This window comes from Acartia tonsa, chromosome 8 (genome assembly GCF_053477335.1).
Source record: "Acartia tonsa isolate MP-2025a chromosome 8, ASM5347733v1, whole genome shotgun sequence".
NCBI classification, from domain to species: Eukaryota; Metazoa; Arthropoda; class Copepoda; order Calanoida; family Acartiidae; genus Acartia; species Acartia tonsa.
The window spans coordinates 25,962,372-25,978,453 of NC_137267.1; the positions used below are offsets into that span (position 1 = coordinate 25,962,372).

Sequence of the window (16,082 nt, forward strand, 5' to 3'; positions counted from 1 at the left end):
AATTTCCTTTCCCACTTCTCTCATTCCTCTCCTTTATGACGTCACACGACTAATTTTTCTGAAACTTTGTAGAGATTCCAAGATGTATTTTCTAAGGGAAAAGAGGGGGGGGGGGGGGATAAAAAGAAAAAAGAAAAGACACAAATAATTTTGACTCTAAAGGCATACTATTTAATAGCATTTATTCTAATAGCAATATACAATATTTCTTAGGAAAGAAGTCATCGAGGAAATGGGATACTAATAAAGATGCTACGCGCCTGCAAACTAGAATAGGAATACAATTAACATAAGTAAAATAAAGTTAGGTTAACTTTCTCAACAAAACTTTTAAATTGTAAATTAATTGTAATTAATTAATTTTATAAGTGTATTATAAACCAATTTGTTTTATTTTTTACAAATGTTTAATATACATATGTGTTAAATCACTTGTTAATTAAGAAAAAATATACTACATAAAAGATTAGATAACAATTATAGGTAAGTTGTTAAATCTTTTATCTTGAAACTAAAAATGTTTTAGTATTCAAGGAATTATAAAAGTGCCCAAGCCTGTTATTTTAGGTGGGGACAGGGGGTGCAGGTGGTATCACTCTTTACCTATCCACCCAATATATAAATAAAATATCAAAGTCCTTCTGTAAAGTTAAAGAAGAAATATTTTTAAATGCGAAGCTTTTCTATAATAAGGGTCGGTCCGTCCGTCCGTTCGTTAATTTAAACAGGTTAGGATTGTCCTATCGATTCCAAACTTTAAATGATGATTCCTGTAGTAATTAGGTACAATTTAGAAAACGTAGCAACTCTATGATCATTACAAGAATGTCTGTACGTCCATTTTAATCATGTTGATTTTTTTTACTTTTTGAACAACAAATTTTTATGTGATCTAATCATCAGATTGATCTGATTTTTGATATGTTGATTCCAGGGACAACAAAGTATAAGGTTTTAAGCGAAGCAACTCTAAAATCAAGTCCTAAAAATGTAAGTATGTCCATAAACATTATCCTGTATTAAGCAGTTTTTCAACAAATTTACTCACAATTTTGCTTCGATTATATTCTGATTATTCAGTTATGACACAATATAAGTGTTATTATCCGTTTGTCCTACCGTTTGAGTGCCTCGCTTTTATGGATGTTGTCATCCTTGTTTTGTCTATGTCTATTTAGCAAATTTCTTTACAAGCGAATGTTTTAAAAATATTAATTAAATTGCCTCAAAAAATGATATTTCCAGTATGGCTCAGAACTCGATTAATATCTGCTGGACTTACTGTCCTGTTCGGTACTGACAAATCACGTATCATAGAGATTTTTCCCTTAAAATAAAACAAAAATAGAAAGTATCTATCCCTGTTTTACTGGCCCGTTTCTTTAGCTCTAAAACCGGAATTAAACTTTTAATATATCTTATTATCCACGGAAAACTGGAATATGATTAATTTAATAAATATCAATTCTGTACAAGTTCCAAAAAAATAATTTATAAACTTTCCCTTTTTATTAATTTTTCAGTACAGCGACAAGTGAAAATAAAAATTGTGAATGTTATTAAAGAAACCAGGATGATGTAAAATATGAAAGTTTGGTTGGTTGGTATACAATGTAGAAAATATTTATTCATAGCAAAGTACATGTCCAAGCAAGAACATATAAGATTTTTTTTGGTTGGGAAATGAGGGGAGGGGGTTACTTACCTCACATATTTGGGGTGTAAAATGCCAAAAAATACCTAATTTTTAAAAACTAAGGTCATAAAATCAATTGGAGGATTTAAGATTTTTTTTTTTTTTTTTTTTTGGGGGGGGGGGGGGGTTTAACCTCCACTCCCAACAACAAAAATTTCATGTGGGAAGGGGGAAGAGTGGTAAAATATCCTATAATTTTTTGAAGTGCCCAAATTTGTTCGATAAGAACCTGTCCTTAAAACTGCATATATCTAATTTTTATCGAATAGCTTTCTTAAAATTTGTGCAGTCAGACGAGCAGTTTTTAGGATCTTATTTAACATACTAACTTACCAACGTACTATACATACTAGCAAATAATACTTACACTGTACATACAAACATACATCCCAGCTAATGTAGGATAGTAATTTTTTTTTTGTGTAAAAAAAACACCATTAGTTTGTTTGTGGAGTATTGAGCCAGTGAACCGAAACTATGTCTTTTTCTCGGTGTACATTCACATCCACACATCTATCATATCATATACTACTACAGGTAGCGCCCCTAGAACCTAGGGGTTTTGTATTGGAAGGGGTAGAGAAGAGGAAATAACAGCTTAAACCCATTGCAAGACTTTAATGTACAATTGAAATAGCCTAAACTCCGATGGACCTATATGAAGCTTTCCTAAAAAATGACGAAATAAAGTCAGTAATTATAGAAATCTTTCTACTTTAAATAATAGAATTTTCTTTGCCGCAATTTTCTATAAAAGCACAAATGATAAGAAAACAATTTAATTTTACTTTACACTAATTTTTTTCATTAGTTTTTGCGAATATAAAACAATTTGCATATGAGATGATATGCGGAAAAGAATGCACACACTTTTACTTTCATAACTTTTTCACTTATCTAGTGGCGAAGCTAATATATAATTCGAGATGTCTATCCATCTGTTAGCTACGCAAAGGGGGAAGTTTAGAGTAGAAGGCAGACTTTATTAGTGAAGTTCTGAGTATCAATGCATATCAATTATTTACCATGTTCTCAAATTTCTTAAGGTTTAAAAGTTTACTTATTCTATTGGAAATAGGCAGTGATTTCACTTAAACCCTTTTCTTGGCAACAATTGAGAAGAAAAGAAACGTATTTTTTCAAACTTTACGGAACCAATGCTTTTTATCTTCAAACGTTTGTTTGTAGCAGCTTCAATGTGTGAGGAGAACAGCCAGATATACGGCTAAAATATTTATAAGAGATTTCTGTAAACAATTACAATTTACTCTGTTTAGAAACTCACCTCGTTGCTTAATAATAATGGTTTATTTTTTGCAAAAAACAAAAGTCAAAGGATATCGGTTTCATTGTTATGTAATAATTGCAATAATAGCCATTTATTATCATTTATAGACCCTATTTAAAAAAAGGATGCTACTCAGAACTCTAAAGCTTTTTAAAAAGTTATAAAAAATTATGACACATAAGAAAAATCCAATATTATAATTAGACGTGATTTTTTTCTTTAGGCACTATAAAGAGCTTCTGCTACTCTACAAGCATCAAAATGGTCTATGGCCTATTATGCAAATCTTTTGCCAAAAAATTTATGATTCTTTTAAGACTAATTATGATCATAAATATTTGGTGAGGCCACATTCAGCTATCTAACATGGAACTAATTAGTCTGTTCGTTCATCCGGGAGTAGTTAAGGGTTTTGGGTAATGGGGGTGGAAAGAGTAAGGCCGCTGCGTGTTTCACTTTATGAGAGAACATAAAAATCTATTGTAAAATCTATGTAATAATATATCCATTTTTACAGAATAAATTAAAATGCAGAGAATGATATTAAAATTGTAAAATGAAGATATAAAAGTGATATAATTGTGATGGAAATTTGTGAAACAAAAAATGGGATCAGAAATATTATTTGTGATTTTATTAATGTTGGTTGTTAGGACAACTTCACAAACGGACAGAAGGTAATTTCCAGTATGGCTTCGAAACTGATTAATATCCGCTGGATTAGAACCGGTTTTCAGTCATACTTAAAAATCATGTATATCATTGTAATAAAACAATTTTCTATGAATATCAAAAAAATGAGAAAATTAATGTCAGTTTTGGTAATCTTATAATTTCCATTTAATATCAGCGGAAAGCTGTTTATAATACAATGCGATAAATAACTGCTCAAAATTTTTTTTAACGCTAATGTTGGAGGGCGAGACTAACCAATAAAACTTCATTTTTGTAATAATGAAATTGATAAAAGGTAAAGAGTGAAAATAAACTTTTTATTAAGATAATTTCATACTACACACATAACCAGCCTATATTCAAAACAAAGCTTCCCTAAAGTACAAAACTAAATGAGTCTCTTTTGATAGTGCAATAGGGTATTAGAAAAATAATATCGGCAAAGATAATAATTATTATGAAGAGAGGTTAAAATGTAAACATGTATAATAAAATAACAAATTAATAGTTCATTATCTTGAATTTTTTTTATAGATGTTTATTGGAGGGAGGTGGGTCAAGCGACAGCTTTTTTGTCAGAGAAGATCTTAAAGTTGGCTCCGTCATTGGAAGATTGAGGATTTTTGGTAAGTTTTATTTCAACAATTTTTTGGCACATATAATAAAAACACATATCCAATACACCCCCCTTATTTTTTTCAGATTTGTGGGTATACAATGAAATCTCGTAAATCCCCCTTATTTACGCCTCTGTTTATCAAAAGCCACATTTATTTGATCAAAATAAAAAGGTTTTGCATCATTTAAATCTTTTTCTACACACAATAAACCTTATTTTTTTTCAACAAATTAAAACTTTTGTAAACTTTAACCATTCAACTGTTGTTAATTTCGATTAATTTTGTTTTAGGTTCTGTCCAAGACGACATAAAATTAACTCTAGATGATAAAACCATAGAATTAGGTAAGTTACATTTACATTACTCGTAGCTACTCAATAGTAAACCAGGGTAGGTCCATACGTTTATATTGCAATGATTCCAATTTCAAGCGTGATATCGGTTCAGCGATTAGCGATATCCTTCGGTACAAACAGACAGAAACACACACAAACCAGTATTAATTTTAGGATATTTTAATATTCGTGGAGAATTGTCTGTAATACGATGCGATACATGATCTTTCAGTATGGCTGAGAACCAGTTCTAATCTAGCAGATAATAATCAGTTTCGATCGAAGCCATACCTGAAAACATATTATTGTTCCCATATCATTTAAAACTTTGTCATTGTTGTGAAATAATTTATTTTGAACATAATTGTTCTTGTTTATAAATAATTTGTCCTCAATTATAATTATTAAATACAGCGCAGGCTAATTATAAAAGATAAAGAAAGGAGAAACAAAATTTAAAGTTTGCTATTTTAATTTTATTTGGAAACAGAATGAAAACACCTACAACATTTAAAAGTCTTAACTAAGATGTTAAAATGGTTTTAAATGCAGCATATTTGATATGAACCTACTCAAATTTTATTTTTATAGGGAAAATTTAAGTTGTTAAATGGCTTTAAATCATCTTTTTTATGTATTATATGCACGTGCGAACTTTATAGTAGTTGTTATAGGGTTGCTATACTTACCCTTTTTTTTTTTATTTACCCTTTTTTAAGAGTCCTATTAATGGTTTGAAAACTATAGACTATTCTTTAATGCTTAACCCTTAACGGTCGGGGGGGGGGGGGGCGTCCTCCGGTTTTTTCTTTCTCATTTTCTGTGTGTGAAAGATAAAGAGCCCAAACTACTTGACTTTTTAAGTGTGGGTATGACACATAGCTGAGAGTTGGAATTTTTTGAATATCTCCATCCTGGCGGGCACAGGATGCCAGCAAACCTGGCAGGGTCATCCGGGTAAAGAGCAAAAATATTTTTTTTGACTTAAACAAAGCATTTTATCTTACCAAAATACTAAAATATCCCTAGTATTACATCCTCATATTAAATACAGGTGTTCAAGTCAATTTCAGGTTCCAGGTATAATCCTGCAGGTCCTGATCCTCCAGGTCTCCAGAAATCTTTAAAAGGCTCCTGTGGTCGCAATTTTTGACTGAGAGACTTAGAGATCCGCCGCCGTTTTCCCGCCGACCGCCGACTGCGGCGGCTGGCAGCTGCCAAGTAAAGCTGTGGCCGCTGAAATTTATATTTGATATTTCAAATATAAAATTTACATAAAGATAAACATTTTCTGCAAAAAAATTTTCTTCTAGCTTCAAAAATTAAAAAATTACAGCCGTTTGAAATTTTTAAGTAAAAAAGGACCTAAAAACAAAAGTTGTTAAATAAAAGGGTGAAGGAAGCGAAAATTGACTTTGACTTACTTAAGGTCGGAAATTCATCATAACACAGGGGACTTGCACAAGACCTTTTAGCCCTCTAGCTCTAATAGGAACTGAGATAATTAAGGTGCGGCAAGGGGCCCAACTGTTAAGGGTTAAAGATCGGACGTACGGACGGATGATAAACATTGAATTTAGAAATTCTTTGCTTTTAAAAAGTTAAAGTTACTGTCCTATAATTGCAAATTACTGCAAATGAACAGTTTATAATTTATCATGGTACAATGAATTTCTCATTTTGGAAACGTTATTCTACTCTTAAGTTAGTCAATAATAGAGCTAAGATATAGTGACTGACATATCTCATTAAGAAAAATATTTTTCCAAAGGGAAACTTTTATACATTTATTGTAAGAATCATCTTATTGATTTTAAACTTTATCATGATGGTTTATGTAACAGTTACGTAAAATTTAAGAAGCTAAGCAACTCTACAATCATTAACAAAAATTCATAAGTCCAGTTTAAACATAGAGGACCTATTTTGGTTTCATTTAAGTAAAGCATTTCTATAAGTAAGCCTTCATTTATCAAGGCCTTATAACCCAAATTATTCTATAAATACGAATTGTAAGACGGATTCACGTAGAATTTTTTTCTAAGAACCATTAGTCTATTATTTAATAAATAGTATTGTAAAAATTAAATATGTGTATGTAAATAAATATTATTTATAGTATTTAGATATTAATTATAATCATAAAGCAGAAATATGCAAATATAACTGTTAATTTATATTAAACTGTTCTACTCTACTTATTCTTTAAAACCATATCTTATAGTGCATTTTCATGAAGATACTTTAACGTATGTATCCTTATATAAAAATGACAAAATGTCTTTCTGTGTGTCTTTTATGAAAAATGTCTTTAACTATTGTGAAGCTTTTTATAGGCACAGGAAAATTTTTTAAAGTTTTTAGAGAAAAATTGCCAATACTTTGACTAGGTAAAAACTGTAAGATTTGAAACTATAAGTTTTTAGCCAACCAATGAGAGAACATGAATTTTGGGTTTTAGTATAATTTACAGTCTAAAGTCCCTAATGTTAAATCTAATCAATAAATTCAGAGTGAAAAAGTCTCTGATACTTCTTAGTTATTTATTAAAATATATTTCGGTGAACATGGCACCCTCTTCAGTCTTGTAGTTCAGCTAGATGTTAAATGTAAACTAATTCTTTCTTAATTTTTATTTACGAAAGTCTTTTAATTATAGTTTGATTATATATTGATACTGGAGAGTCTACTCTATTTATGCCTCTAGGGACGTAGTCATTTTTTTTATTTATATAGAAGCTATGTTTCTGAAATGTAAATACATGCATGCGTGATACCAATGTGGTGCTGCCACTTTTACCACTAGCAAAAATACAACCACTGTGTTTTTGACAAAAAGTGGGTGTATTTTTGTCAATTTCTATTTTAGCTGTAATTTTGGCAATTTTTTTGTATCCACTGTCAAAATTACACCTTCACAGCTGTCATAAACACAGTTTTGCTGCCATTTTCACACCCATTAAATTCAATGAGGCTGTCAAATTCACAGTTTTGATGACAAAAATACACCTATTTTTATATTACTACTAGGTAAGTATTTTAACCAAGCGGTTATAACTTATAACTATTAATGTTTATAGTTAAATTAATCTACACAACAATTATACTAAACTCAGCAAAAGGAGGTAACAGACGAATATTGGATTTTAGAGTAGTTTCACTAATTTAAAAAAAGATTGTTGTTCATTAACATATTTATTAAAAAGGGGTAGTTGAACAAAATGCATTTAAACTTGAATTTATTCAGTGAACGACATATATTTTCCTATTCAATGGTTCAACTATATTATAATTAGTTTTTTATTGTAATATAAAATTATATATTTTTATGATATCCTTGTAACTTATGCTTTATATCATTTTTCTGAAATGCACTTCATGCAACTATGCCTTGAATTTTTTTGTCATCATGTAAAATAATCAAGATATATTTTGAGAGTTGCTATGAATTTCAATTTAAAAAAAGATTGTTGTTAATCAAGCTATTGTTCAACTCCAATAATTAAAGTATTAAGATATACTTATAGAGTTGCTACGAGTTTTAGAATAATTAAATTATTAAAATAGTTATAGAGTTGCTACGATTTTAAAAATAATTAAAGAATCAAGATATATTTTGAGAGTTGCTACGATTTTGAATTAAATTAATAAATTAGATAAAATGTATTTAAGTATGTACAATATGGGTATAATTGAAGTGGATTTCTACATATTTTTTTTGTATATGTAATAAATAAAAATATTGAATTTGTCAATGTGTAGTTGTATAATTGACAAATTATAAATTTGATAGATGTATTTTTGTCAATATGTAGGTGTATAATTGTCAAATTATAAATTTAATAGATGTATTTTTGTCAATATGTAGGTGTATAATTGACAGCAAAACTGTGAATATGACAATGCAATGACTGTATTTTTGTCATACCCCCTAAAAGTGCGGGTGTGAATTTGACAGTAAAACTGTGTTTATGACAGCAAATCACTGTGTTTATGACAGTACTATCACTGTATTTTTGCTAGTGGTAAATCTGCCATGTACCCGATACCAATTACCAATCAGAATATTTGTTTCGGTTTGTTGCAAAATGGCATTGAAAAATTGGAATAGTTCCCTCTCTATATTTCCAAGTGTTCAATTTATCCAACATCATAAAAGTATATGAGAACAGCTACTCAATATTTTGAATATTTTGGACCTGTCCTTACATCTTAACATGAATACTGTGAATTTTAGCTACGCAAAACCTTTATAAATATTAGTTGCGACAGAAATAGTTTTCTTGAAACTTTGCTTAAATGAATAAACACCAATTCTGAGCTAAATTGCTTGCTTACTGCTGAGGCAATTAGTCATTATTTCATTTTTTTTTTATCGATTAATGAAAAACATTTCATTCAACATTAGCGAATAGAGAAAGAAAGAAAAATCGGAAAGTGAGAGAGAGAGAGAGAGAGAGATAGAGAGAGAGAGATAGAGAGAGAAGAGAGAGAGAGAGAGAGAAGAGAGAGAGAGAGAGAGAGAGAGAGAGAGAGAGAGAGAGAGAGAGAGAGAGAGAGAGAGAGAGAGAGAGAGAGAGAGAGAGAGAGAGAGAGAGAGAGAGAGAGAGAGAGAGAGAGAGAGAGAGAGAGAGAGAGAGATAGAGAGAGAAAAAGAGATAAATGACATAGGTGAATAAAAAGATTACTTCGATTAAACTAATTTTGACTTTCTCTCCTTAGAAATTCTTGTTTAATCAGGATATATTCAAAATTTAAAAAAATTTTGTAAAAAAACAAACCAGTAATTAATTTTAACAAAAAAATATCTTTGACACCGTTCCAAATCTGTGGCTGCAAAATGAGGGGGCAAATATAATTTGTTTTTAATATCCCAAAAATATCTGATTTTTAGCACCCCCCCCCCCTTTTTCTTTTTATCTCAGAAAAAAAGATATACTACACTTACAGTCCAATGTAATCGACTGATAAAAGTTGGGAGTTTTATGCTATTTCAAGCTTGATTTGATTTTCTGATGTCAAAAGTTTTGTATTATTAGGACAACACAGATAACTGTCGTTCAAATGTCAACTATGAAAATTGTATATGTAGTACATCGTACATAGATATTATTTCAGCCATTACTATAGTCGACAACAAACTGTGTATGTCGACACGATGCTTTCAGTTTTTGTTGAGAATGGTACACTTCAAGTTAAAGGGATAATACCTTGTTTTTTAGCCTGATGGATTAGGGCACGGTTCAATGCTTATTTTCTATTATCTAGCACTAAATTATAATAATAACATACTTCCGCATACAGTATTTACTGCAAGGGTCAAACAGATTTTTGTACATTGTAAGCCACACAGATTAATTGCTAAACATTGCGCGGCATTGCGCTTGCTTGGCGTTAGGGAGCTGTCCGGCTTCACTACATTTTATAACACTAAAGACGCTAGCAAATTTTTTTTCTGGTGCCTTGTTAGTACCAAAACTCAAGTACTAAAAAAGTGGAGTTATATAATTTTCCTAAAAAAAGACCAACTTGTCATTTTAAAGCAGTTTCGACAAACAAAGGTAGTGCAGTCAAAGATAAGAATTGAGAAACTTTAAGGTGACAATGGCCTCAGTAATTTCTTTCATGTAATACAAGAAGAAGCTAGATAATATTTTGTATTGATTGGCTATATGTCAATAAATCCTACTAAGTCAGTGTCATATCAGTCAAGGAATCCCCCAAATTACTAAATACATAGTCTGTCTAAAATATTAATTTTATATGTTAGAGGGGCTAAGGCACCCTTCGAACGCACGCCCGTAATTGCAACTCCTTTGATATGATTGACCATATCAATCAAATAAATTTAAAAATCATTGAAAATTGCTCTCTTTACTGTGTAGTTGTCTGTTAATCATTCAATTGTGTTGCTTAAGTGTTGTTTGTCTAACAAGGATAGAAAGAAACAAAGTGAAATAATAGTTATTTCTCGTATCGTATTATAAACGGCTTTCCGCGGATATAGATAGCCGGTGCCTTCGGCACCTCGGGGCTAAAAAAACTAGTTTTAATCTTATGATTGTACATTTTTATATTCGTAGAAAGCTGGATATAATACGATGCTAGACATAGTTTTTTCGTATGGATGAGAACCGGTTCCTATCCACCGGATTCGAATGAATACGAGAAATTATATTCTAGACACTTGCAGTTACGCCCCTATACGCCACAAGAGGCACTTGTGTTGTGTGTTGGAGGGAATTCGAGCCCCTCCCCCTTCCTCTATTTTTTCATTCTAGTTTTAAAAAGAAAAAGGAAAGGGCAATTTCTCTTTATAATCAGGTGGTATCCCCCCTAAAATAGGTATAAACCTACTTAGGACCTATGAAAAGGAGAACCATATTGGTTCAGGGGTTAGCAAACTCCTTCGATTTACACAGATAGAGAGAAAAACAATCTGTTACTTTTTTACAAGGATACTGATATCAGCAAATTCCTTAAAATAAATGGTCATACTACATCAGTTCAGGAATTTGTATAATCAAGAAGATCAAAAAATAGATGTTAAATTTCAGTGTTTCATCTTCTATTTTGGTTGGGAATACAGCTGACTCGATTTAGTTGTGCTTTGTCATTGTTCCTTGATTTTAAACTGTTTTTAAACTATTTTTGAAAGGTATATCAAAAATATACTTTGACACCTGTAGAATCATACTGCAAAGCCAAAAATGAGAACAATTGCCCACATCAATTTTTACTAGGATTTTAAAGTTTATTTTTTACTATGGATTAAATAATTTTTAATGAATCGTGATGTTTCTTCCCTTTGTAGGTAAAATACTCAGCTTTTAGAGTGTCTTGCTTCGTAAATATTGTATGCTAGTATACAGTAAAGTTAGGTCTTTTGATTTTATCTATCAATACTAATTAAAAATTAATTCTTTACAATATATCAATGAATTAACATAAAAATGTTTCATGTCTATTATACATTAAAACACATAAAAATTGGCTGTAAAGGGTTAAATAAATTAAGATGACAACAAATGTTTATGCAATACAACAAATTTATTTTTGTCACATATACAAATATGATATAAAATAAGATTATTCAAACATATTTTTAAAAATATTTTTAAAAGTATTTATCTTTTATGAGTAGGGTTTTCATTCTTTTCATTTTTATTAAATAAAATTATTTAACTACGTTTGAAATAAGTAACTTTGAGAAAACACTCTTTCGGAAATTATAAAGAATTGAAATGAAAGAAGATTTCTTATTGGTTTGAATTCAGCATTATGTTTTTTATTGTATTAAGTCAGATTTTTTAATGAAATTTATTGTTTTAGAAAAAAAAGACCTTTTTATTTGGTCAAAATGACCAGAGCAACAGTAAAAATTAATTTTTAAATCCCCCCAAAAAAGTTTATTTGGGCCTTAATTAAAATTTGGGCTCTGCAGTCTGATTTTATAGGTGTCCTAGTATATTTTTGACCCCCCATTCAAAAATAGTTTAAAAACAGTTTAACAGTAAAAAACCTCGAGATTTTTAAAATTTAGGATGTTTATAATATGTTTCTAGCTAATATCTTAAAAGTCATTATGACAATAATGAATTAAAGGGCAACTTCAAGTAAATAATTTCTCATTGACAGATTTAAAATGCCTCCGATTGATTTGAATGGTTTGAAATTTAAAATATTCCCACCGCCAGTCATGGTGTGCAATCATTTCAACATAAACATCAAAAGTGCAAAAACATTTCATTTTTCTTGAAATTTAGCTAAAATTATATTTAGCTTTAAATCTTTAATGGGCATGTCTAAATCCTGTTTGGGACGTACAAAGTAACTGAATAATAGTTATTTCTCGCATCGTATTATAAACAGCTTTCCGTAGATATAGAATGTACAATTATGAGATTAAAACCATTTTTTTAGCCCCGAGGTGCCGAAGGCACCGGCAAAAAAAACTGTTTTAATCTTATTATTGTACATTTTTATATTCTATGCCAGACATAGTTTTTTCATATGGATGAGAACCGGTTCCTATCCACCGGATTCGAATAAATACGAGAAAAACTTTTCCATTGTTAATCTTAATCTACATAAGAGGTCATTTTCATAATAAAGGGAGGATGGGGTTACTGGGTTATTAATTTGTCGTCCATTGTTCTCTCCCTGGAAAGTTGGCTTATGTGATACTTGTCAAATCATAATCATATGCTATCTGTAAGTTGCGATTCTTTTGAAATTAGGATCTGGGCATTATATTGAATCAGCTTAAAGTGACTATAAAAAATGAAGGCATACAATACAAATGACAACTGATAGGCCAGTATACCTTTTGATTGACCAATGGTAAAATATATACTGGCCCATCATTGGTCATTTGTATTGTATGACGTCATTTTTAGGCACTATAAAAACTGCCTCTAGGCTGATTTAGAAGGTTCTGTGGAGATAATAGAACATTGAAAGCGTTTGTTATTTTTTGCAATCGAAACACAAGGAAATAGACTAAATGTAGCTAAATTTGCCTATTCATAGCACATTAGAGTGAAGATACCTTAGTTTTAAACAATACCAACAACAAGATCATTTTTATAAGATTAATACAATAAAATATAATAAGATTAGTCTTATAGGGTTAGTGTCACATGCAAGGGTTAGAATTTTTGAAAATCAAATTGAGGAGGGACGTTCCTAATGTAGGTTTGAATGGAAGCTATGAAATATTTTTTTCTTGAATCTCTATGTGCATTCATTACCATCCAGATATTTTTCCATGTATACATATTGATAAGAATAAGCTGTGTGTTATTAAACTCATTCATTCTTGTTATGTTTGTGTTGTTGAAAATGACCAATAGGACGACAAAAGAATGACAAAGCTAAATGTTAACATTGCAGTTAGGAGCAAGGTCAGACTTTCAACAATATTATTCAAGTTAATTTATATATATGGGTGTACTATCCATGCCGTACATGTTTCACATTATAATAATTAGATTTGCATAATAAACTGTTTAGTTGCGTGCTCAGGATTTTGTTAGGGGGGGGGGGGGAGGGGGTTAAAAAAATATGGGTGTTTAATTATGAGAGTTAGGTTCTAAGGGGAAGGCATCTTCAATTTATTAAAATAGCTGAAAACATTTCTCTTTCTCTTACTGCAGTGATATTTGATCTTGAAAAAAAGAATCAGTTTCATGCTTAGCTTTCAAATGTTCTGCTAGATTAAATTCTTGTGGAATTTGAATTCAAACAAGGACAATTTCACCATAATTATTTGCTAACTAATGGACCAATATGTTTTCCTTAACCATGAAGCTTCTTATAAGTACAGGGTTAGGTTTACAACTATTTTTTGGGAGGGAACCTTCACCCTCCCAATATTAATCTACTATAGAACATCCCCCCTCTCCAAAAACATTTTCTTTGTATGTAAGCTTAAGATTTCTCAAGTTTAGGGAAAATTCACATAGTTCTCATTATGGTTTCAGGTTATTGACTAGATAGTTTTAGGCTATTTTGTCCCCCTTAATTACAGAGCCTATGAAGCTAAGGGTGCAGTCGCAAGTACATTATACATTACTAAGGAAAAATTGTTAAATATAGAGTAAATGTAAATGACGGTTATTATATATTTAAATATCATCTGTATTGGAAGCATTAATGAGTTAATCGTAAATATGCATAATATTTTGTTCTAGATACAAGTGATGGAACGCCAACCTTGAAGTTAAAAGCCACCCTAGATAAGGTTAATTTTTTAGAGCAATTTTCTATCACAAATTAAAAAAATAAACATTGTTATTTTCTCTCCTCTCTATCTCAGACCTCTGTCCTTTCAATGCTCTGCCTTTCTTTCTTCCGGCCCTCTGTATTTCTATCTTTCTATCATTCCATACCTACGTCTGTCTCTCTTTCAGAAGTTTTTTTAAAATCTGCTTCAAACAATTGTTAAAAAAATCCTTAGATTTTACAAATCAGGTTAATTTTTAACATTTTCATTCATTTATTTTGTTTGCAAAATCCCCTCCACAACAAAAAGCTTAGGCGTCTATTCACAAATATTGTTTATATTTCAGGAGGGTATAAACGGCAGGTCTAGCCTGGCCGTGACGGTCAAGTGTGAGAGAACAGGCACCTATGATCCAGGCTTCTTTATACCTGTCAATATAAGGTTTTACAAAAATTATTATAGGTTAACTTTTCAGAGTTTTTATTTTATTATCAGCACTTTATGTTTTGAAATCTTGATATGGCAAAATTCATAAAAAAAACCACTTCACATTATGATATTAATGATATTTGCCAAATGTTAATAAGAAAATATACTTAATAACAGATATTTCGTGATTTTATAAAGTTGGTTTCTTAAAACCTTTCCTTCATTTGCATCATTTGATCAGTAGGGCCCGGCTGCCGCGCTTCAGTCGTGACTAAGCCTCAAATTCAACCCCGTTTGGATGCTTTGAATTTTTTTGTGAAACGAGTAATTGCCATATTTGGGTCATGTTTAGACTTCGAGCTGATTTTTAAAATTGATTTCCATGAAGCTTGCAGGCGGCTGACGCGCGGCTGCTTGGATATTAGTTGAAAATTTAATAAAAAACTAGCACTGTATTATTTTAAAAAATACATATATGTTTTTTTTATATTTAATTTTGAAAAACTATAATTGTATAATAAAAAAAATGAAGTTACTTTTTTGTTTTGTTTAGAGTAACAGATGTGAACGACAACGCTCCTGTATTTAATTCAGATCAATATTATCTAAATATCAGGTAACATGACTAACTATGTCCAATAGTTGCGTAGTTTTATAATATAAATTGTAAAGTAGTAGAAAATAGATTAAAACCGTTACAGGACCAGTATGTATGTTCCCTGAAAAGCACAACCTAATCGGTTTTGCAGTTCGTGAGATCTCTAGAAGGAACGAACTGACAGACAAACATTATTATATTTTATAATATACTAGCTACTACGCACCTAGAGTCCTCTAGGGGCACTTGATGAGTGGGGAGTGGAATTCGATAACCCAATTTTTATTTAGATTTAAAAAGAAGTAAAAAAGTGTTTTTTTTTTACTGATCATCCCCCCTAACTCCCCTCCCCCCACATGTCAATTTTAGTATACAATTTTTTAAGGGGGTAATTTTTATAGTGACAATTTCTCTTGGAAGGGTGGTGGTACCCTCAAGATATTTATAAACCTTCCCAGGACTTATGAGAAGCTACCATGTAAAGGAGAACCATATCGGTTTAGCGATTAGTAAGATCCTTGGTACAAACAAACGGACAGAAGATATCCTGTTACTTTATTATAAGGATAGATAATTACTTTATAATTATTTTCAGTGAATTGCAAATGGTTGGATCAGTGATTTACACCGGTATCATGGCTTATGATAAAGGTAACAAACAAACTAAGATGATAAAGAAATATGAAAAAGATAAATGTAATTGGATAAAGAGAG

The 16,082-nt window shown here is 30.6% G+C and overlaps 1 protein-coding gene across 1 annotated transcript in view; it reads left to right on the plus strand.

Moving 5' to 3' along the window:
* Positions 1-3,505: 3,505 nt before the first annotated feature.
* LOC145326536 (protocadherin beta-12-like) overlaps positions 3,506-16,082 on the plus strand; it is a 31,320-nt gene continuing 18,743 nt past the window's right edge. The window contains exons 1-7 of the mRNA XM_080169906.1: positions 3,506-3,661; positions 4,194-4,285; positions 4,570-4,623; positions 14,310-14,359; positions 14,688-14,782; positions 15,324-15,386; positions 15,964-16,019. Coding sequence (XP_080026032.1) covers positions 3,591-3,661; positions 4,194-4,285; positions 4,570-4,623; positions 14,310-14,359; positions 14,688-14,782; positions 15,324-15,386; positions 15,964-16,019 — 481 coding nt within the window. The 5' untranslated portion in view covers positions 3,506-3,590. The remainder of the gene's footprint in view (positions 3,662-4,193; positions 4,286-4,569; positions 4,624-14,309; positions 14,360-14,687; positions 14,783-15,323; positions 15,387-15,963; positions 16,020-16,082) is intronic.